The following is a 25,821-nucleotide window of genomic DNA, read 5'->3' as shown; positions in this document are numbered from 1 at the left end:
GCCAAGAAAACATCCCCCACACCATTACACCACCACCACCAGCCTGCACAGTGGTAACAAGGCAGGATCCATGTTCTCATTCTGTTTACGCCAAATTCTGACTCTACCATCTGAATGTCTCAACAGAAATCGAGACTCATCAGACCAGGCAACATTTTTCCAGTCTTCAACTGACCAATTTTTGGTGAGCTCGTGCAAATTGTAGCCTCTTTTTCCTATTTGTAGTGGAGATGAGTGGTACCCGGTGGGGTCTTCTGCTGTTGTAGCCCATCCGCCTCAAGGTTGTGCGTGTTGTGGCTTCACAAATGCTTTGCTGCATACCTCGGTTGTAACGAGTAGTTATTTCAGTCAAAGTTGCTCTTCTATCAGCTTGAATCAGTCGGCCCATTCTCCTCTGACCTCTAGCATCAACAAGGCATTTTCGCCCACAGGACTGCCGCATACTGGATGTTTTTCCCTTTTCACACCACTCTTTGTAAACCCTAGAAATGGTTGTGCGTGAAAATCCCAGTAACTGAGCAGATTGTGAAATACTCAGACCGGCCCGTCTGGCACCAACAACCATGCCACGCTCAAAATTGCTTAAATCACCTTTCTTTCCCATTCTGACATTCAGTTTGCAGTTCAGGAGATTGTCTTGATCAGGACCACACCCCCAAAAATGCATTGAAGCAACTGCCATGTGATTGGTTGATTAGATAATTGCATTAATGAGAAATTGAACAGGTGTTCCTAATAATAAAAACAAACAGATGAGAAATATATATATATATACAGCAAAGTTTCTAAATGGACCAAAGTTGTTAATACATGTCACATGCAGGTAAACTGTCCTCTCATTGGCCCATGGTTCCACGGTTTATATTCCGGAAACAGCTTTGCGGGCTTATTGTTGGGTTTTTTGTAGCTGACATTAAATTCATTAATCATTTTTACTAGGATTCCAGGATTTACTAGGAAACATTTTTAAAATGCACCTACTACAAAGAAGAGCAATAAACGGCATTATAAAATGAAAAGGTGCACTTTGATTTTGAATGGAAAAGCCGAAGACCTCGGCTCTGCTGCAGGTTAATCCACGGTTCATTTTAAGAGGTATTAGCAAAACAACAAAGCTACATTGTGATGTAGCCTGGTTTGTTGGTCCACTGGATCGGATTGCTTTCTCACTACAACTGAACCACTCCAGAGTTCATTTTCAATCGAAAATCGTTTCAATCGTTCAGGCGATCTCGGACAAATTGTTTTGGCGAGGGTTTCAGCGTGATTGCTGTGTTCACATATGCTCAAACAAACTGAGCTAAGGGGGGAAACGTGCCAGGTTCCAAAACAACAGGCCAGGTTTGAAAGCACTCTTAAGGCTCATGCAGACTGGGATGATTATCACGCATTTATCTGCAGCGTTTTTCGAGACGTTTTTCGACGTGTCTTTGTGTTCATACCCAAGCGATTTTCAGTGGCGATGAGCCAAGTGAATGTGCAAATTCACGCCCTGACATTACATGGCACTTAATGAAAAACAGAAATACTCTGGTACACAGGGTGGGGTATTTACACAAGGCTCTCCATAACAACTCCCTCTTATCGAGATTTTTGTAGTCACTGTCGTGTTTGTCATAAAGCTCTTTGTTTTCAGACACCAATGAGACCAGCAGCTCTACATTCATCTTGCCTCGATGCATCTTCTTCGTCTACTTACTTTCTCTTCATTGTTAGGTATCAATGTGTGCTTGGTAAGACCGTTTTGTGCTTGAGCGCCACCAAGTCATGTTTTACTGTATCTTCAGCATCTGCAGGCACGTGAACAAAATCTCATTGGTCGGCCAGTTTTTAACACAGCGTGTTAAACCCCAATTTTTTATTTTTTTTTAAATGACACTTTTACACCTGCCGTTTTGTGCGTCGGTGTGCACACTCACACTGGTGCCTTTTGTTTAGTCACAAGGGTTTAAACATCGGCGATAATCGTCCCGGTATGCACAAGCCTTTAGTGAGAAAAGGTCTGTGAATTGACTTGTATCTGAACTTTAAAGGGGACTCAACCCTCTTTTTATTTGTGATATACTGTCTAAGTCTACATCACATTCACATTGGTGTTTCGAAGCCAAACAAATTAGAATATAATAAAAATAATAATAATAAAAACAACAACAATGACAGTAATAACCATATATTGTAAAACACTTGCACTGTAAAATAACTGAAAATTAATATTTCCTAGGTATATTATATTAATTAAAACAAAACAAACAAAAATACAATATTTCTTTCCTAATTTCTACACTTAGAGATATTTTGAATTTGGACTGCATTTAAACCGCTAGCTGTCAGCAATTCATACTACACTTTTATTTTGACGGAAATGGCAGTTGAGCTTTTATTTTGAAGGGAAACTCCAGCTTCAGTTAAAACATGCTTACAAAAACCCGTCTCACTACAAATCGAGTAAAATGCTGTAATCATCTGCCTTAAAAAAAAACCAAAACTTGTATATCCTCTTCCCAAAAACTCACCAAAAAAACAACAGCACATACAATAAACGGGTTCACTGCATACACTGTGAACAGAGCCATTCTGAGGCACGAAAACACCCGATCACGAGCTGATCGCCTCAACAATGACTTGATGAAGGATTAAGCCATATTATGCTTTCAGTTTTAGTTTGTTTGACCGATACTGTGCAAAATCATAATGGCCCAAAACACAATTTAAAGACCTTTTATATTAAAATAAGAAGTTTAAATATAATTTTGAAAACTACACTTTTTGCCCGGAAGACCTTGTTTCATATCATCACGTGACCCAATAATAACGAGCCATTTTTTGCTATCGCGATATCACAATATTGATAGTATCGTTATATCCCAGACAAAGTGCAGACATACATATAATTAATGTAATAAAACACTACTAATAAAGAGTTATAATAAAATATTAATTCTTTCCATCTGATGTTTTTGTTTTGTGCAGTTTCTTCATGTTGCAGATATTTGTTGCATGTTTAAGGTTAGTTTGGTCAGTAACCGAGCAAACTAAACAACAAATAAATAAATAAAAAAATAATAATAAAAACAAAATAAATTGGCAATGAATATGGGAATCAACACATTTGATTGTAAAAAAAAATCAACAATTGGAACTGGTTACAAAAAATCCTGATCAGTGCATCCTTAACTGGAATACAGTTAGACTTACCTGAAGAACTTAAAGCATGGTTCATTTCATTTTTATCTTTTAACTATTATACCTATTTGTGCAAAATAGTTATCATTTATTACAATACAAGGTTACAGTCAACAATGAAAACAATAAGTCTTAATGATTGTGGCAATGCCTGTGAAAATTTTTGAGCCCTGTCAATACTATCAAAATCAGTATCATAACGCTTGTACACAGATCTGTAGAATAAGTAGGTTACATAATGATATTTTAAAAATTAAAATTAAAAAATGTATTTGAAAAGAAAACAGGATGATTTTGAATAGCATAATTGTATAGTTGTGTTAGGATGATGAGCTGAGCAAGTCTTGCGTATTTCCTGGTTTGAGAGTGAGTTCCTGCTTAAAGAGGAAGTAATAGATTAAAATATATATATATATATATATATATATATATATATCAGACATGCTTGCATACGAGTGTGAAACATATACATATATGAAAGTTACAATATATGTATACGAGTTAGAATGTACGTATGTAAGAATAAAGAATACGTATGTGTGGAAGTGTAAATATATGGGCATGAAAGTCAGAATACATGTATGTGTTGAAAAGTAAAAGTGTATATACTGTATATGTAAGCGAAACATATGTACAGTATGTGAAACAAGAATGTATGTGTATTAGAGTTAAAATATATTTATGCGAAAGAAGAATGTAAGTGTGTGAGAATAGAAATATATGTATGCGAATGGAGAATGTAAGTGTCTGAGAACACCAGAATGAATTATGGCTTGTACTGACCCTCATACAATATTGTGTCTTTTATCTTGAGAGGAAATTAAATTGAAAGTATTGTATATTGTTACATATATATATATATATATATATATATATATATATATATTGCTGCTTATTTTCTATTTTAAAAAAATCCTAAAAAGGTGGGTGTAAAAAACCTGCACAAATTTAGCATATTTTAATGATTTCTGAAGGATCATGGGACATTGAATGCTGGAGTAATGACTGCTGAAAATTCAGCTTTGCATCACAGTAATAAATTACATTTTAAAGTATATTACATTAGAAAACAGTTGTGTTCAACTTTAATAATATTTCACACTATTACTGTATTTAAAGTATTCGACCAGATACTGTAAATGCAGCCTTGGGGAGCATAATGGTGTGTACACACCAAAAGCGTAGCAAATATTTGCATCATGGTACTCGCTCCAGCATACTCACAGGATGTTTTTCAAGTCACTCGTGCAAATTAAAAATACAATAATGCTCTCCTCCATTTTCTGATATAACCAGATGTCAATAAGCTCTCTGCTGACCGGCTTGCATGGCAATGCATCATGCAAATTTCCTGCTCGAGTTGAAATTTCACACTTTTGTGGCAAATTTGCATGTATTCACGTCTTTGCATTGAATTTTTATGTAATCTACTCACGCAAATAATTAAATTTGCACACAATATAACAGACTTCTTTCAAAAAACATGAAAATATCTTACTGACCACAAACTTTGCTACATTAGTGAATACATGCTCATTTTATCTACACCCCATTGGCAAGTTCGAATTCTTTTTTATACATAAGCCTCACTAGATTTTGTTACATTTATACAAAAAAAAAAAAAAAAAAAAAAAAAAAAAAACTCGCACCAAGAGAAAAACCAAGAAATTGGAAAAATGCGTGCATGGCTCCTTTATGTCCACTAAATAATAAGGCTACTGACAGATGTTCGCGACGTTTGATTTAAGTTTATGACATGCATTGATGGTGTGGGAAAAATTGTTAAAAAGATAAGATAGTGAAAATTCAGTCTCGCAAATCCATCAGGCGGAGTCATTTGAATAGCGTTTTGTTAAGATAAATGGACTGGTAATGTAACGGGCTCCTAGAAGAGGCCTGCGCTGAGATACAAGCTATTCTCTGTTGTCCCCCAGTGCCATCCCTTTTCTCTGCACGTCAATAGACTGAGAGGTGGAGCAACACTCCCCGTGGGCATCGCCTTTTCCATTTGGACTATTTGACACAACACCCTTTCTCCTCGCCTATTCAATCTGTGCCGGGCTTTCCAGTGAGCTAATGATGTTCCCTATTGTTTCAAAGGTTTTCTAGCAAATGGCATGTGTGTATATGTGTGTGTGTGTGTGTGTGTGTGTATATGTGTGTGTGTGTGTGTGTGTGTGTGTGTGTGAGGCGCTAAGCATGCGGGATGCTGGGGAGAGAGCGCTGACGCCCTCTGTGCTGAGACTGTGTGTGTGTGCCACAGCCGGAGTGACTAGAAACTTTAAGCCTCCCTCACAGCTTGCATCCTGTCAGCAAAATTTAGCTAATATTGAAGCAAATTTGCAGCAATGGAGCAGAGCAGAAGTCATCACTATAAGCGAGGCAGTTTTTCCTCCAACTGAGGTTGTTTTGTTTGTCTTTGTTTTTTTTTGCTTACTGTCATCGTGTTGTATTAATAACTAAACTGCACAATTAACCTGTGAGCGCTAGTGTATTTCTTAGAATACCTTTTCTTCATTAAGATTATTGCCCATTAATTACCTCACGGCTCTGAGTGCTTTGTTGCCTCCCTTCTCTAATTACTAACTGAACTAGCAATGATTTATTAATTGTGTATGATTAGTGTATCTGCAAAGGCTAATGCAGCCACAACTTAGTTTCAGTCTCTGAGACACAAGCTTTCATCAATCAGAATCAATCAGCGTTTCTACACGGCTCAGTGGTTGTCGTGAAATGCTCTATTACCGAGAAACGAAACTAGACTGTAATCCATACTATAATCCAAAATGTACCTGCCTTATTATGATCTCACTAAAAACCTCCTGGCTATTGCCTGATTGACTACTAACTCAATTCTTCTCAAGGGGACAAATAAATCCATCAATAAAACAATAAAAACACTTAAAATAACAAAAAAAACAAAAAATACCAACCAATTATTTATTTACCCTCCTGACACTTCCTTCCTTCTAACCAATTTTTAAGAATATACTGAAAAAGCACCATAAAAGCAGTTTATACAATTCATTTGCTATGTAGTCAACTTTGGGAAAGAAAGGGACTGAAGTCTAAATAGATTTTCACAAAAAATCTTGACATTTGCCCTTCATGTCCTTCATGAGAGTAGCAACGGTGTCTGATTCATGGACAAATCCTCTTTCAAACCAGATCTTTTCAATCAATCAAAAAATCAGTTCACAAAACCTTTTTTATAGATTCGTTCACAAACAAGACACTGGTATATCCATTTTCATGAACACACCAAGGAGAACTAGGGCAGATGTCAAACTCTTGAGGCAATAATTACTTTAGTGTTCATCATCAAAGACAGTCAGGTTTGTAATGATATCAGTTGAAATTGCACAACAAAATGGGAACCCTGCTTTTGACATACAGCTACAGACTTAAAATGGCAATATTGGTTTATTCAAATGCACATTCATGCATTCCACTGACCTATAAAATCCCATAACCAACAGTGGCAAGATATCAAATTAAATATTTCACAAGTTCTTTGGAGCACTTTAATTAGTCAACAAGTTTCCTAAAATCACTGAGTATTTTTTTTATGTTAAAATAGCTCAATGTACTGTAAAACTTTCTGACCCTTCGCTGGGGGTTTGATTGACAAGTGATCTGACCAATCATAACACCGAATCTGCCATTTTGTCCGACGAACAAACAAGACAGGAGAGTAGATTAACGTTGGTGGACTTGAAAAATGTTGTGTAGTGACGTCTTTTCACGGTTGATTAAAAATACCTTCTGATGTTCATTCATGTTTATTTTGTGCCATAAGCAGTAAAGAGGAAGACATGCCAGCTTAAACTGAGCCAAAAAATGTTATTTTTTGTTTACTTGAACTGACTTTTTTGGCTCCATGCACCTGAAGCAAATAGATTTTTATTTAATTTTTATTTTCTATTTAAAGCGCAAACATTTTTTTCAAGTTTAAATATAAAATATGAAAATTATTTGTGCACATCCTAATTAATATTCATGAGCCAGGCCAAGACATCTCAAACTGGAAATACCTTTTAAATCCCTACTTTCCCTATATAGCAGGCAAAACAAATGTAAAAAGTATTGTCCATGTGACGAGTGGGGCGGGGCCGAGAGAGCCGTGGAAACGGAGCGAGGCCGGTGGAGTGATTGGGAAAATGAGCGACACCTGCTCCACTCACCGGTCTCGAGTCCCACGGAGGAGATCGGGAGGATACAAAAGAGGAGCGACGACAGTGAAGGATGAGAGAGGACCAGGTCTGGGCTTTATTTTGTTTTTGGTTTTTGTTTGTGCGCTGGCAGTCGCCCGTGAGGGGCTGTCGTGCTATTTTCTCTTTATTTGGTTATTAAAACAAAATAAAATTTTAAAAAAAAAAATTTAAAAAAAAAATAAATTTCCTAAACAAAAATTGCCTTACACTGGTGCCGAAACCCGGGAGGAGGAGGGACGGGACGCGCTGCCGAAGATCCCTTGCCGCTGGGGTGAATCCGCGGTGCCGTGGAGCAGGGCGTAGCAGTCTGGCGCTGTGGACGCTCGAGGCGGGTGGGCTGGAGTGATTTGCCGGGGACGGGCAAACTCGCTGCCGGCCGCCCGTGATGTGGAGGGGCGGCTGCCGTCCGTAAGGGAGCGGAGGAGTCGGCGCCGTGCGCCAGGTGGCCGGAGCCTGCTGCCATCCGCCAAGAATGGGGAGGAGCAGGGAACGGGGGACTCCTACCGGCTGCCCCGAAACCGGAGGAGCCGTCGCTGTCCACCGGGCGGCGGAGGAGTGTCGCGCCGTCCACCGAGGGCCCTTCGTCCAGTGCCGCCGCCAGGCACCGCGGAAGACTTCACACAGCTGGTGGAGGGCCGAGCGGCAGCGTGTCTGGGAACCGGATTTTTTTTTTTTTTCTCCTCTCTCCCCTCTCTCGTCTCCCGTCGCTCCTCATCCTTCCATCTCCTTTTCTCTCGCCTCGTCTGTCCTTACCCCCACGCACCCCCACCTCAACCTGACCCCCCCACACCAAAGGGGGGGCGATAGAGCGCAGTCTCGTGGGTGGAGTACCCCCGGTCTGCGTGGGGCGATGGGGGTATGTGGTGACGAGTGGGGCGGGGCCGAGAGCCGTGGGAATGGAGCGAGGCCGGTGGGAGTGATTGGGAAATGAGCGACACCTGCTTCACTCACCGGTCTCGAGTCCCACGGAGGAGATCGGAAGGATATAAAACAGAAGTGACAACAGTGAAGGATGAGAGAGGACCAGGCCTGGGCTTTATTTTGTGTTTGGTTTTTGTTTGTGCGCTTGTATTGACCGTGAGGGGCTGTCGCGCTGTTTTGTGTTTATTTTTGGTTATTAAAGTTTTATTTGAATGTTCGCCGGTTCCCGCCTCCTTCTTCCCGTGACCAAGTTCACAGTATTCATAAAATTATATGTAAAAAGTATTGTCCAAGTTCACAGTATTCATAAAACAGAAAGTGTCTGAATGACCTACTGTTAAATACATTTGGATTACATGACAAAACATACTTTTTTAACTGGCACGAACTAATAACTCATTCAAAAGAAGTACCTACTCAAAGAGTTTGTGATTTCGGATGCAGCCACTTTAAAGCCCATGTTTCCAGAGGATTTCTATCAACTGGAACAGTAACTCCCATCACGCTGACAAACCGTGCAGGGCTGTCCAACAGTTGCGTGTACGGCGCTAGCAGACATTGTGACTTGCAAATTATGTCTGGTTGACAGGGAGGGGAGGAGGGGCAGAGCAAAACAGTGTCTCTTGAACCTCGAACAAAAACACTAAGATGAGTCAATTCATATAATTAAGGCATCATTCACAGATATTGTGCTGTCAGATAGGCCATCGTGGGCCAGGATTTGGCTCTCATTATGACGCATTTGGATGTGATCTTTCTCTGACACACAAGCGGCTCACCTGCTTTCCCCCCTCGGCTGTGCATAATGTCCAGCTCATTACAGGCCTGGAGACTGGTCAACCTGAGAAGAGAGAGGGGCCTAATGAGGACTGCGAGCTCCCCCTCGCCCCTCCCTGCCTACGCTGACTCCAATTTGGACCCACATGAAAGGCGAGCCAATCTGAGCCACCTAGAAACTTCTTTTCTTGTCTCAGCCCTTTTAGGATATCCCTGGTTTCATGTTATTCTGCTACAGATGGACAAATCCTTGCTCTGTAACATGGAATTAGATGAAATAATGAAGATAAATGGTAGCTTGGATTTACAAAAAGGTTTGTCATTAGAGTCCAGTCTAAAGGAAAATATGGGTTATATAAGGTTAGGGCTAAAACTTTACATTTTCTAAGCAATAACAGAAGGTGCTAAATCGGAATTTGTTTTTGTAGATTCTGAGTAAAAAAAAAATGAAAAGATTCAATTCGGTTTAATTTGATTAATCTGCAATACATACTGTTTAAAGCAGCTTTACAAATTGCATTGCCTAACTCCACTAGCAAAACAAAGAAAGAATGACAGTAGCAAAGAAAAACTCATTAAGAATTGTACATAAAGAGCAAGAAACCTTGGAAGAACAAGATGCTAAGACTTCAATTTTTAAGACAACGTTGTTCAGCTCAAGAAAACAATCCAGGTATATTTTAGTTCTAATATCTAATTTTGCTTACATAAAAATATATTCTTTACATAAAAATATATTCTCTATCCGCTAATAAATATTATGATTCAGACATTTTCTTTTTCTTTCTTTTTTCTTTCTTTCTTCCCTCCTCCCTTCCAACAAATAAAAGAACCAACTGATAAGAGTTATTCAAAAATCAAACTGTTCACAATGTACAGTTGTTTGTGATTCACTTAAAAAAAGAACCACCTCATAAGAGTCAATTATGAATTGGACTACACTGTTTCCACTGATTTTAATTCTCTAAAAAGAACTGACTCAATACGAGTCAATTGTTTCAACAATAAAGCTACGCTGTTCATGCTGTGCTTTTTTATTCAAAAAAGAACCGACTCATAAGAATAATTCACTTTGGGACAACTATAAATGTAATTATAGTAATGTATAGAATGTAACGTATAGAAATGTAATTCGGGGAGGTTGCCGTATTTAAAACAGTTAATGGCACTGTATAATCTCTCACCAATGCAGAAACTGACAATAAAAATAAAGAAAAAAAAAGCTGAAAGTGACAGTGAAAGTGACGTGACATACAACCAAGTATGGTGACCCATACTCAGAATTTGTGCTCTTCATTTAAACCATCCAAAGTGCACACACACAGCAGTGAACACACACACACACCGTGAACACACACCCGGAGCAGTGGGCAGCCATTTATGCTGTGGCGCCCAGGGAGCAGTTGGGGGTACCTCAGTCGTGGTATTGCCAGCCCGAGACTCGAACCCACAACCTTAGGGTTAGATGTCAAACTCTCTAAACATTAGGCCACAACTTCCTCCCAGACTTTGGCCATCATAAACGTCATACATGTATAGAGGTCCCCACTCCATCTGACATCTACTCACCTATGTGCAGAAAAACTCCATCCATTTATATATGGCCCATCATCCAGTCTTGCTTTTTCAGAGGTCAATATTTTGTTACAGTTTACATGTTAAAAAGATTCACAGCACTGTTGTATTAACCACTAACGGATTTGATGATGCATTTACATGATAATGAAAGATGATTGGCTGGAGTGTTCATAATTAAGATAATACATTAAAATAATATGGTAAGACAATTACTTTAATATGATGATGTTGATGATGATTAATATTAGTAGTTTATTTATTGTTCGTTATTCTTAAGTTATTGATTCTTAAGATATGGACATGTGCAGCTTTCAGTTGTAATTTACAAAATGGATAGTTGATTATGATTGGTTGAGATGTATTCAAAGCCATTGTAAATAATTTTAGAAGCATTCACCTGTGACCTCATTACATCAGTATTACTGCACCACTGCGTCTCTGTGTTGAAATTCCTATCAGTATAATTGCACCAATGAAATTGTTTCAAAATGTCAGATTTCACTGTGAATTTTGTCATAATGGGAAGGCTAAGCTGGCCGCCACTGGCTTTAATAGTTTGTGACCTTTACCCGATAAAAGAAAAACATTTACAGCATTTGCATGTATTCATTTATTTAAAATTTTCTATGTAAATACACCCATTGGTCAATGTGGCTACATGCTACTGCTAATTCACAATATTTGAAATTTCCACAGTATCTCAGACATACCCAGAATGCATCTGTCTGCGCAGGCATGTAATGCCCCACTGATGGTGAACCATAAATACAGTGTCAGCTTGAAAAAGCTGCATTTCTAGTATCAAGTTGATGCGATAGTAGGCACCTTGAAGGGAAGGGCTGATATGTGACTGCCCCACTATCTGGCTAGATCCTAGCATGTGCAGGACACAGCAGAAATCTCAGAGTGTGAAATCAGTCACCTATCTCCAAAATACAAACTCTCCGTCTTCGCCTGCCTCTTCATTCACAGGGGCCTTCTGTCAATGGAGCCCACAAAAGGTTCTGCTTAACGGCTCGCACGAGTCCATCTGCAGTATTTATTACCTCAATGCTCAAGGTATATTTCCTGCAGTATATACCTTTCTGCCGCAGCAGTCTGGTCTGATTAAATCAATATCTGTTTCTTCACAGACATTAAAAACCAGACAGGGGAGAGACTGCTGATCTTGCTCTGCCTTATCAACACAAGTGCCCCTGAGAAAGAAAGGAGAAACCATCATTTTTACAACACTCACGCTGATGCTCATGTCAGGTTTTTCCTTTTATCCTCAAATCCACAGATTTGTTCTCTTGCAAAGATGCCTGAGAAAATACACCTCCTGGCCATCACCGATGACAGAACGTCGGCGGTGCATTAGATCCATAAGCGTGGCCCGTTGAAATGCGCCCTCCACCTTTGAGGATGTGGGCAGGCCGCTGAGCGTGCACCACAATTACGTACTACTAATTGAAAATGTTAATCTTGTCACATTCAGGGGCAGACAGGGTTAAATTGGTAAAACTGCAATTCACTTAAGGCCATATCTCTCGTCGAAATTTTGAAACTGGATGATTTCAATCTTTTATATTCTTCAGGGATTCAGGGAATATCAGCAATTAAATTAACGACTACAAAGTGTACGCTCCAAGACGGGGAAAAAAAAAATAACCAGAGCTGAAAGAAGCACACACTCATTTTTCCAAGTTGTTGCCTTAATTGTCTCTTTACTACCCTTGTTGCTCCCTGTCGTTACCGAAGCACCCCCATTACAAAACAAACCCACGAGATATATTAGCATTGAGCCATGTTGAAATATAAAATGATTGCTGTGGTTAAAATGTATTTGTCAAATTAAAATCTTTTCATCTATTTATCACTTTTCAATCATTTACTCACCTTTTATATCTTATCAAATCTATATGACTGTGCTAATTTGATTAATTTTATAAGTAACAAAAAAATAAAAAAAAAAATAAACAAACCAAAGTCACAATACGAGCTCCCTATACGATCACAATGCGTTACATTGCTGACAGAATGCAGTGTTTTATATTCTAGATTGTAAAAAGGGTGTAGCACACGCACTGTCGAGTCAAGTGCCAGTGGATTAGATATCTGCTCTCCCGCGAGACCCAACGCAACATAGTGCAGCATGGGACAAGATGAGCGAGTGCTGGTGTGGGCGGGCGGGTGCCAGTGGGTAGACACGTGTTGTGTGTGTAGCAAGCAAGCACTGTCGCCAGTGGATGCGGGAGAATAAAATGATTCATGTGGGACTCCCGCAGAATAGAAATATCTAACAACATTATAAAAACAAATACAAAATAATTAATATAAATCAAATAAACAAAAACAACAAAAATACAAAAACAATAATTGCTGTATATATATATATATACTAATGCTATAACAACTGTTTGCTGCGTTGAGCAATGTTGATTTCTGGAACACAATGGCCAGTCAGGAGTGCAGTGCTGAAATTTGCATTCACACAAATCCTCTCATTATAACACGCGAATTGTAGACATCATGAAAGATTCATTATGCATATATTCATTGTGTTATAACAGAGCTTTGTGAGATTGCGATGAACTGAGATTCCATCTTTTTAGAGATTATAAAAGCAGTGCTATTTGCTGGCATTCTACCATGCCAAACCATGTACACAGCAGCCTATGCTTGCTTTAGTTCAAAATAACATCGTTTTGTGAATGTTGATGCTTTAATAACAAATATTTTTTGGAAGCATTTATGCTGGGATTTCATGTAAATTTCATGGATGTAGCCACAAAAAAGTAATGTAACTAGTAATGTAACTAATTACTTTTAAAATAAAGTAATCAGAACAGTAACGTGATTACTTTTAAAAGGAGTAATCAGTAATCACTAATTTAATTACATTTTCAGAGTAACTTGCCCAAAACTGACTGGGTAACATTTTACAATGACATTAGTTAACACAAACTAACAACAAAACTTCTAAAGAATTTATTAATGTTAGTTCATGTTAATTTCAAAACGAATCACAAATTTAAAAAAAAATCACAGTTATATATGTTAATGACACTTAATGAACCTGAACTAACATGAACATTAATGAACAACTGTTTCAGGTAACTAATAAAAAATGTATAAATACTGCAACAAATACTGCATTAACTAACACTAACTAATGGGATGTTTTTGTAAAGTGTTTACTTTACTTATCAACCTTCTTTTTTTCTGTTAAACACAAAAAGGGGAATTTCAAATAATATTTTTGCCACTCTTTTCAGTATAATGAAAGTAAACGAGTATTGTGACTGTCAAGCTCTAAAAAGGCGAAATGAGCATATGAAAGTTTTTGGCTGAACTAACCCTTCAACATTAAGTGGACTGCACCATGTCCCAATTTGTTCAAACACATAACATCATTAACCCAATCACGTTTTTTCCCCTCTTCTTCCTCTCGTTCTCTCTTTCCTACTTGTTTCCCCTCCTAGTCAAGAGAAAACATTCAATAGCAACTAGGTCAGCTGAACTAGTGTGGGCACCAGAGGCGAGAACACTGCAATTGGTCTGACCAATAAATAAATACCACATCCCCAGAGGTTCTCCTACAGTGAATTATTAGCAAAGCTTCATTGATCTCTCTCAAAATGGCAATAATCTCCAGTTTCATCCGGGCCTTTACTAGGGCTTCAAAGTGCATTAGGCTGCCTGGCTACAATTGTTATCACAAAGGTGTTTTCCTGGGCTGACCGTTTCTTTCCGAGAGTGTGAAAAAGTGTAAGGCGCTAAAGTGATTTTCTTCCTCTCTGTGGTATGTGCTGCTGGTGTATTGTATTTTATAGCCACCAATAAAAATCTCCACTACTGCAAAGCTCTAGACCCATATGTGTATGGGCCCCATGCTTTTATGGTGATGAATATACTTATGTAATAAAGGCTGTTTTTGAAAGAGCTTGTAGTGCTTCAACGTTTTTGTTTTCTCTGACAGGAAATTTCATTAGAAGGGTAATGATTTCAGTATATCTATAACAAAGCAGATAATCTCACAAAATGTCATTGATCTGGGCAAAGTCATCTTTAAATTTCCTCTTATTCTTTCTTTGCATTTATGGTTTCATCCCAGTGAGGTTTTCATATATACATATATTCCATTTTATAAATCAGATTAAAACTGTCACGGCCACATCACAACCAGGAGAAAAAAACAGACACGGTGGAATCAGATGAAAGGTTTCAATGTCCAATGGGGAATAAAAAAGTTTTGGATTTTGAGCAGTGTAACATTAAAGCATTCGAGTCCTGGTTTGATATCTGTCATAGGCTGCTCTGTCATTACAATGATGCCACTTTGATATGTTGCCATCTGTAAAGAACAGCCACCTGTCTCCATCAATCATCATAACAGACCGATGAAAAAAGCCCCAAACTGTCATTTCATGACAGCAGATAATGACCAACACAACTGTGCTTTCAGTATTCGTGAATAAACAGGTAATGACATGGCAGGTCATTTAAATCTGTCTGCGTGCTCTTGTAATTTAATACCAAACAATGGCGAGTAAACCTCAGACGCAATATCCTGGTGCGCAGAACAAGTTTGGAAAGTGAGTTAATTGAGACTGACTTAATTTAAAGGGGATGTCTAATGCTATTTCGTGCATTCTGACTTATTTACAATGCTAAAGAATTAGATTCTCATGCTAAACATGACCAAAGTCTCAAAAAACGTTGCAAAGTTTTTTTTTCAAATATGGCCCTGTATGATGTCATAAAGGGTGGAAATCCTTGTATGGGCACTTCTCCAAAAGAGCGTGCACACACATCAATCAGGGGTGCGCTTCACGTACAACGATGTAACATGCTGATTATCCACCATAGTACAATGCATTGTAGTGGAAACTAACTAGCTAGTCCCGATGCATCGGTCGCATCTCTGTCATTTGAACCACATTAGTTCAACAACATAGGGCCATTACTCCGGGGTTCCCTTCATAAACGGCGCTTTATTGAGGATGTGCTAAAATACATAGATTAAGATTTTAGATAGAATGGAATATCTAGATTGTACTGCATGTTAGCTTGCTTATTGCGTTGGCTTGTGACTCTTTAGCACCACCAACGGCACACCTCCAGAAGCTCAACGGTAAAGCTGTATCTTTCTTTTACAAATCTGATAAAACTAAAGACTCTTCAAAGATATGAAGCATGCAATACTTCTCCATATGTACTCAAGATTAACATGGGCAGAAACTGTGTGTGTTATGTCCACTTTAGTTAGAACTAAAATAAATGAAAGAAATATGAAAGAAGACAGACAGAAAGATAGACAGACAATCAGACAGACAGAGTAGTGCATGCTGGAATAGCAGTCAGGAATCAATCCTCTGGCCCTCTTTCACATGACTGGGGCTAGTGAGTATAACTCAGTAGAATATAATGAAATATAACACCACTTCTCGTCACAGGTCAGCAACCAAGCCTGCTCGGGGACTGGCATTCCAAATGCCAAAGCCATTCATTATGAAAATGCTATGCATTGATTTGTCATACATTGTAAAACTCTATCAGAAGGGCAATTTTTAAATCTTTGCAGCAATGCCTCAACGGCTGTGGCATTAGCATTAATGCTATTCAGTCGCTCTTGGTTTTCAGAGCAACTTGCCCAAGCCCTCTGAAACCAGAGACATGTTAAGCACTTCAGCACAGTCAATTAAATAAAATAAGACAGGATTGAGTATATTAGATAAGAATTATGATATATAAGCTGCGCACTACTGCAAGATAGCTAATTAAATAAGAACATATTTGATAGCAACTGACAGTGCAGCGTTCTCACCCAGGTCCCATCATTACTGTCAGAGAGAAAGAGGGAATTAGAAGGTGTATAAATACCATATGGTGTGTGCTGAATTCTCTTGCATTAATGTCAATTATATTCACTGCGAATACATCAAAATGTTCTTAATCCTCATTTTTATCTGTTACCCAGATACATACATATTCATCTAACGACACTTGTAATGCATAAACTATAAATACGTACATACTCACTGTTTTGTACAAAAATGCCCTGCAAAATAAATAAATGAACAAGCAAACAAACACAGTGATGTTTATACAAATCTCTCCAACTGGCATGCAAAACAAAGATATTATGGAAAGAAACAATTACAATATTGGAATATTTAGAATCAATATCCTTCTTTAAACATTTATATTAATGGCCAATTTCTCACGGTCTCCTCTCTTACTGATTCTGGTCACGGCAGTTCTGTTTCTAAGCATATTTGGGGTTCAAAAGACTTAATATTTAGTAATATTATCATTTTGATGGCACTGACACTATCAGATGAGAACAGAACTGAACAATGACACTATCGTCTTCTGTAGATCTGCTTTATAGTTTAATCAAATTCATTTATAATTGATTATTTTTGCAACATCGACACTGAAAAAAATGTTTTTGTGGTGAAGTAAGTAGCCTACTATAGAAAAACAAATGTAATTTCTATATGAAATAATTTAGTTCAGGCAAGAATTTAACAAAAATTCGGTAGCACTTTATTTTACAGTCCTGTTCCTCATGTACATACTATGTACTTATTATAGTAATTACAATAACTATGTAATAACTAGGTACTAACCCTGAACCTACCCCTAAACCTAACCCTACCCCATGTAGTTACCTTGTATTACCAGAACTTTCTTAAATAAATACACTGTAAGTACACTATAAGTACATGTAAGTACATGTACTGTAAAATAAAGTGCAACCAAAAATTCTATATTAGTACTTTAAGTTTATAGAAATTAAAGTTTGAACTTATAAGTATATTTTACTTGGAATGTTTTGTTAAGTTTACAAGGATTCTTTAAGTAAATATCAAGGTTATGAAGCTGTTGTTCCCATCATGCACTGGGGCATGATTAATTTTTTTTTTTTTTTTTTTTTTTACTGTTTTTGAGTTGTATTTACACTATTGTATGGTTGCTTTTGTTGTTAGGTTTAGTAACTTGCTGTTTTGTGACATTCTGAGTTCTTTTTCTTCTCAAAATGACCCATTAACACTTAAACAGTATCCACTGGTTGTTACCTTCATTGTGTATTGTGTACCAAGTAGGTCTCTGTTTTCATTTAGGTAATAACTATATTGAGTAGATATATATTATCTTAAAAAAGGATAAAAAGCTGTCTACTTGCTTATACCTAAATATCTGTAAGTGAACCACATGCTTTAATAAAAAAAAAAAACTTGAGACTTAAAATAATCAAGTAGAAATTACTCATCAAACTCTAACCGGCTTTACATTTAGTCAATTAACACATTCATCATATCCAAATTTACCCAAAAATAATCACAAATGAAGAAAACAAAATCAACAAAAAACAAAAAAATATCAATGAAATATAAGTGCTATAACAAGTCTCAGTTAGCTTAACGTAGTACACATAGCAAGGGTTTTTTAAAATGATATAATAAATAAAAAGAAAACAGAATAGAGCGAGCTAGTGTTAGAGGCCTTTTTGCTTTTGTTAATTGTATAATAAATAAAAAGAAAACAATTTACTTATTTACTTGGCTAATTTTACAATTTTTAAAGTACATTTTACTTAATCCCATACTTAAATTTTACTTATAAAATATTTGTGAGAAAACATGCAAAAGAAAAATTAAGCACATTTCACTTACTGTTTTTTTTTTCAGTGCTGAACTGACTGAATATCGGCACTATTGCCTTAACTTGAGCTGCTTATAGCTCAATCAAACTTGTTTTATAATTGGTGAATTTTACTCGGTTATTGAACTGAACTGAATCAACAATGAACTGCCTTAAATAATGACACTACTGTCTTCTAACGGCAGAATTTGGATTTGTCTTGATAAAGTTTGCATCATTGATACTGCTACTTTCCTATTTATCATTTTACAACTGCTTTGATGAATATCCTAATGTTAAAGGGCCACATCTTAACTAAGTCTTATAACTGTTTCATAAGGAGCATTTTATTTACAAATTATCCATTATATAATGGCTATATAATGAATGGTTAAAGTCAAGCACTTCAAAAAAAGAACGGACCATAAGATGTTAAGATTCTTGCTTTGCAAGTTTTGAGTTTTCCTATATTGGTGTCACAAAGTTAAGTCGCAATATGTGCCTCCTACACACGACATGGCCCTGTGGCTCCTCTATTGGTTATCATGGAGGGCAGCCTTTATCAATCAATTGAATAAACTGCTTTCATAGCATCTATTGAAAGACAACTCTGACAAGGGTCTAGAAGTGCCTTCACAGCAGTTTTTCCAGCAGCGGGGGGTGGGGTGGGGGGGGAGTAAATAGTAAGAAAGGCAATAACATCAGCCTGGACAGCAGCACAGCTCTGACACTGCGGTTTGCTTCAGTCTTTTCTCTACCTCAGTGATTCATTCCTCATCCTGATGGGCTCCAATTGACAGCAGTGCATAAAAGTTGACCGCTGCTTCTTTTAACTTCTTTTTTATTTGTATTTCATTTATTTGTTTACAGATGCAACACTGATAGAAGACACGGGGCCTATTTTAAAATTAAGACTGTATCGCCACGTCTGAAATATCTGGATGTGGCACAATGTGCCGATGCTGTGTTAAACTGTGTTAAGATGAATACCCTGTGGCTGAAAAAGTAATCCACACAATTAATTCCAGTTTACAGCCATATGATCTATGACAAAGTAATACTGGGGTTGATACAGAGCCTGAACTGGATTGTCAAATGGCCACCGGAGGCCTCTTAAAAAGAACAACATGTCATATTCATAGCTTTACCCAGAATACACTGTTATTCTACACGTTTCGGCAATATTAGGCCTCTGGACATCATTCTGTCTTTATTATGTAAATTAATTTAGGGTTGTTCTGAAAGTAGTAATGTATGTATGCATAAGTGTATAGATTTAATTATTCATTTATTTAAAAAATATATAATTTAATTATTCATTATTTAATTTTATTTAGTGAAATATAGAATAGGTTATCACCCATCGGTACTGTTCAAATGTCATAAGCCACCTTAAACTATGCATTAAATATTTAGCAAGAACTGTATACTTTTATACAGCACAGTAATTTTCTGCATCTCCTGGGAAATTTCATCCTTGAATCTTTTCTACGAAGCATAATCCTTCCAGACCACCCATGTTCCAATTAAACATTCAATATTCATTTTCTTAATACAGAATTTCAGTTTGCTGTAGCTGCATGATTTAATAACTGGAGATTGTCTTGTGTGTTTATCAAGTCTTTTGATTCTGAGCTCTTCTGACTACTGATAAAAAAAGCATGTTTTCACTTTAATAATTAACATTATAAGAATACTTCTGTACTTAAAAATAAATAACAGTATTCATTACGCTTACATAACAATTTTCAATAACACAAGACAATGCATTAGTAGTAGTAGTAGTAGTAGCAGTAGTAGTATTATAAGAAAATGCATTGTATGTTATTAATATTAATAATAATAACAACAGCAATACATTTTGCATATTGTTATATGATAAATAATAATCATCATCATCATAATGATAATTGAATTCAATAATAAGATTTAATATTTATAAAATAATACATTTGTTGTTATTATTATTATTATTATTGTCATATTGTCTCTGTTATTTTATGCATCAAAATACCCTTTTCATTGCTAGTGAAAATACAAAATCAAACATGAATCTTCATGAAAAAAAAGAAAGTAAGAAAGAAAGAAAGAAAAAAAAAACCTCCAGCTGCCACATTATGTAAAGGATAAACTTGTTCCTTATTTCTGTTTTCGCTTGAACTGCCCATCAGATTAAGATTTGTTAAAATGAGATTAATTTCCTGATAAACCCTCACAGTGCAGAAGTCATCAGGGTGCTTTAAATTTATTCCATGGGCAATTAAGTGCAGCGAAATTTCCTCAGCTAGGACTGATTTTGAGTGATAATGGCAGGTGAAGAGACAGATAATGAGCAGGCCAAGACACACGCGCTTACAGCTCTCTAAAATGACTTCCTGTGCTTTAACCCTGCAGTTATGAATCAACGTGTCACGCACCACTTCTCTGACACTCTCTACTCCAAAGAAAGAGTAGTCTTGCCAAGGACGAGATGAGAGAGGGATGAAACTTTCAAATGACTCATTGCTAACTGGTACACAAACACAACACAATAGAGCATACTGCATGTGGAGAGGATCAAATGTGTTCTGTACTGGTTTCTGTCCTGCAACAAACAAGCTAAAACCATCAGACGAGAAAACACATTAACATCAATAACGACACATACGCACACACAGCAGTCTGCAAACATCAGCGAACGTGGCACAATCGGTTACCTACCCACAAATACATCATCATCTTGAGCGAGGAGTCAGGGGCTCTCCGGCAGTGAGGAAACGCTTCCTTACTTAGCTTCTTTTAACTTCTCGAGCTCGGCTACGGGAACCCGTCTGAATCCTTCTTGTTTCCACTCTCTCAGGCTCACAGTTCTTTTGTATAATTTATTATATCACTATAATAGAGCTTATTAAAACTGACACTTGGAGGAAGAAGAAGCTACTTCACAAGGTTTGAGATGCTTCTAGCAGTCTTGTTCTTGCTCTTCTTTTTTTTGGCTCTTTCTTGCCTTTCCCCACTTGGTCGTCCTCACCCTTTCACTGACAACCCCTGCTTAGACGCCAGTTCCTGACGTATCTATTTAATGAGAAGATCCGTGCACCAAGGAAGTCCAGTACAACTGTGCACTCAAAGTGCCAGAGAAAGAGAGAGAGAGAGGAGGGTGATGGTGTAGGTTTCTCTAGTACAGGCTCCACAAGAAAGGTACGTGTACGTTAACGCACAGCTGATAGGACGATCCGAAACAGATCTCCCCCCTCCCCCGCAAAAAGGACTTTTCCCTCTAACAAAATGCTGCTCAGATCCTCAGATGCTGTCTTCCGGAAGCTGATGCGCAGGGGAAGACATCAGTGGGAAATCAAAAGACTCATCTTCTGTCCTGAGGGAAGGTAAGACAACTGACCGAAAAAAAATAAGCTTGCAACTTCCTCTAAAAAATACTGCAATCTCAGCTCTGAGAGATTCAAGTAAATAAAAAAAGAAAAAGAAAAAAAAGATGTGAAAGAAAAAAAAATACACAGGTAAACTGAGATCAAAAATGATACAACGGGATGAAAAGGAGACAGAATGCACCACCCTCTCCTAAATGTGGAGCTTGCACCTGACTCTGCAGCCTGGATGGGTTTTTTCCCCCCTCTCCTTCTCCTCCTCCTCGTCCGGAGTGAATGTGCTGGAGATAAAAGCAGCGTGTACTGGGGCCAAGGCCTTCCCGCTCGGGTTGCTCTGGCTCTGACGCACTGGCTGCCTCCTTACAGCACTTTTCTACAGCCATCTGCTGACTCCACCACGCTACTGCTACTGAGAGACCAGACACGCAGCCAGCAGCCAGCTAAAGCGCAGCCGGAACTATCTAGAAAAGCGCATATGAGGCTTAAACTCATTACTACTGGTTAGAAGAGGAATGGGGTTTTTAATCAAACAGGTATTAGAGAAACTCGAGAGTAACAGAAAACCAAAAAAAGAACCCTTTTGTAAATGGATTTAAACCCGGAATTGGAAATTTGAGCAAGGTCCATTTTTTTTTTGTTTTATGTGTGTGAGACACAAACGCAATGAGATTTGCCAGTGTATTTATGAGGGAAATTTGAATATTAAATTCTCCTCAGGAAGCAATTTGACTCCCTTTTAAAAGGAAAACAATAAAAAAGAAAAGTACAACCGTCACAGCAAGACAGGACGAGAGAGTGAGGACAAATGATTAAGCTAAAGGCTCAGACTCAGGCACACATACAGCAAATACACAAACACACACGGATCATATTAAAGCAATATGGCTGCATTAAAGTGATTTGCCACAGGTAAGGGATTTTCTAAGGCATAGACGGCTCCAATGCTAAAAAAATTAATTATATTTCACAGTGATAACAAATGGAATAGGGCCATTCCTGTTATGCAGTGTCTTTTGAGATTTAACACATTAAAAGTATTTATACATATAGTTTTTAAATTTATTTATTGTTGTCTTATTTATTTATTTACAAGGGTATCTGTATTCTTATCTTAAATATTAAAATACAAAAAAAAAAAATGCTTAACAAAATCATGAAATTTGTTGTTAGAACTTATTGATTGTTTATGACTTGTTTGTTCTACTGTTTTCTCAGCAAAAATGATGTCACTTCCATGAGTATGATGTCTTTATGGAACTTACGTTGAAGGGATTTTACAAAAGACTAACAGGATGTTAAAATTATATTGAGGGCACAGGGGAAAAAGAAAATAATTTTTTCTATTTAAGAAAGGAAAATTAAAGAAACAAGTATTTCTTAATAAAAATACACACTAATTTAAAGTGCTAAATATTAGGGCTGTGCAATTAAACACATGTGATTATCATGCACATCTTGTCAGTAAAGCCGGTTCCATGATTAGTAGTAAATCTCCATCATGTGCTTTCAGATGGAGCGGCATTTACTACACAGAGCCGTCGATCACTGACAAACTACGCAATATCACGTTCATTATCGTCTGCGATTATGAACGCGATGTTGTGTAGCTTGACAATTGCATGCAATTAAATGCACAGCCCTATTAAATATAATATATAATAAAACATGACAGGAACAACACACTACCAACGCTGCTTGACATATACACATTTATTAAGATTTTAGTGTCAAACTAAACGACTATATATCGAATGAAACAATTAGTACAGAGAATATATATATACAAAAAGCCACATTTGCAACAAGATGGAATGGTTTTCTTTCGAATGAAACAATTAGTACAGAGAGATCCAGTCAATACTCTGAATAACATTCTGAAAACAACACATGATTGTTGACATATGATACAAAGATAAACAGCAGGTACAATGTAAATCCCATTGTTTGTGCCCCCGAGCAAAACAAACATACTTTGGCATACAATTTAGTTAAGCCATTTTACTTCAGGGCAAGCAAGGTCTAATGGTCATGGGAACTGAGTGCCGGTTATACTGACATGTCCATTTACATGGAGCAGACCGATCCAGCTGCCATCTCCTTGGTCTGATTGTGTCCTTTAACCCAATTAAAAAGCTACAAGTCTATAATAGTAGCTAAACAGTCTTAAAGCAGTAGTGCATCTCATTTGTTTAGATTATGACAAAAACATAACCTACAAAAAAGAAAAAAAAGGGAAAAAAAGGTAGTACTAAGTGCATCATACTTGATCCTTCTCAAATAATCTAAATTAAAGGCAAGCTACCAAAAAGCACTTCTGAAAAAGTGTTTTTAATATTTTCAAAAGCCAAATCAACATAATAATAATAACAACAACAATAATAATAATAATAATAATAATAATAATAATAATAATAATAATAATAATAATCATCATCATCATTTTAAACACATGAATATAAAAAATATAAATATACAGTATAATATATAAATAAAATGTATAAATAATATTATATTTTTTTTTGTAAATATATAAGTTTTTCAATATTTGTATATTTCCAAGAGCCAAAATTATTATTATTATTGTTATTATTATTATTATTCTGTTTAATTTGCAGAGGCCAATGCATATTTTATTTATTTATTTATTTACTGCTCTAATTTCAAAAGAAATGAAAAAAATATATGTATCATTAAAAAAATAAAATAAAATAAAAGAAAGTAGTTGGTAGGAAAATGAGAGTGATGTGTGTGTATGAATAGGAAGGTCTGTGCATTAATCATATCAGCCCTATCAGACTTAAAACCCTTCAACAAACCATGATAAATTACAGCACTGAGAGGGGACTGCAGCACCTCGGCTCCTGCATGGTGTACACATCCCTCCCATGATCCTGCAGAGCTGCACATACACACTGTGTGCTTTGTGAGCCCAAGGCAGAGCCGGCAGGACACATGGTCATCCCTACACACAGATGTGGTGCTTTTGAAGAAGATGAAGATCTTTGGAAGGGTCTTCATCAGGAGTGAAGCTGACACCTTTGCTACCCTGGCTTTTCAGGCCAGTGAGTGAGCAGAAGGGTTTGAGAGCCATTATTAAAGTTTAATGAGAAGGCAAGGTAAGCTTTGTTGTATTTTTAATATGGACACAGCAGAGTATGAGGGAATAACAGGTTTCTGTATGAGAGTAAAATTGAAGTTTTTTTTTTTTTTTTTTTTTTTGCCTATTGATTTAATATCATCATCTCCTCAGCTGGAGATGCTCAAATGAACATGAAGGATACACAAAAATTCATTCTAAAGCCATTGTGATGAAATAATTTGTCTTTACATGAATGAATCGCAGTTTTATGATCGCCATGGATTGATTAATTAAAAGGTCAATACCAACAACACAAAAAGCAAAAAAAAACAACACAAAAACAAAAAAAAAACACAAAATTCCAAAAAGCAGCACCGAAGCATCACTTACCCTGAGCTGGTCCGTATCGCAACTCATTGGTTGTCCTGGAATCTGTCAACAGAGACATACAAATTAGAGTAACACATTACACACCAAATACAGCACCTCCCTTCAGTAATTACAAGTCAATCATCGAGAGCAGGCTGAGGGGAGAGAAAATTAGATCTGTCAAAACTGAGGTTTGCAACATGGAACCATGCAAAAGGTGGTGAGAGCAGGGAATAAGACAGGCAAGACATCGTTCCCATGCTAGAAATGGTGCACACAACAATATTTTCCTCTTTTTTTTTCCTCAAATAATGGGAATGGTATAGAGCAAGTGGTTCTCAACTGGTTTTGCTTCAGGACACAGATTCTAGATTAGCACCCAAGTAGCAAACTAATACATTACCAGGATTGTACCAAACTAAACGGATATATCCATACTAAAATCACTTGAAATCAAATTTCCAGTGAATTTATATATATGATCATTTAGGCCGGACATACACCAAAACCTATTTGAATTTAAAGGGATAGTTCACCCAAAAATGAACATTCTGTCATCATCCATTCACCCTCAAGTTGTTCCAAAGCTGTATGAGTTTCTTTAATCTATTGGGAACAAAAGAAGATATTTTGAAGAAAAAAAGTTGACGGTAGCCATTGACTAACATGTATAGCCAGCAGTCATATCACCCTGTAGCCCAAG

At 37.1% G+C, this 25,821-nt stretch overlaps 1 protein-coding gene across 3 annotated transcripts in view; it reads right to left on the bottom strand.

The window, feature by feature from the left end:
* LOC109054554 (RNA binding protein fox-1 homolog 1-like) overlaps positions 1-25,821 on the bottom strand; it is a 257,712-nt gene that overhangs the window by 133,727 nt on the left and 98,164 nt on the right. For 2 of the 3 annotated variants that reach the window (XM_042720376.1, XM_042720372.1), the window contains exon 2: positions 25,140-25,181. In XM_042720376.1, the coding sequence (XP_042576310.1) occupies positions 25,140-25,166 (27 nt within the window). In that variant the 5' untranslated portion in view covers positions 25,167-25,181. Of the gene's footprint in view, positions 1-21,005; positions 21,750-25,139; positions 25,182-25,821 lie in introns of those variants that run through there. The other variant, XM_042720377.1, reaches the window with a different exon arrangement.

This window comes from Cyprinus carpio, chromosome B3 (genome assembly GCF_018340385.1).
Source record: "Cyprinus carpio isolate SPL01 chromosome B3, ASM1834038v1, whole genome shotgun sequence".
NCBI lineage: Eukaryota > Metazoa > Chordata > Actinopteri > Cypriniformes > Cyprinidae > Cyprinus > Cyprinus carpio.
Note: the sequence above shows the minus strand (reverse complement) of the source record. Positions and strands in the feature narration are given on the sequence as shown.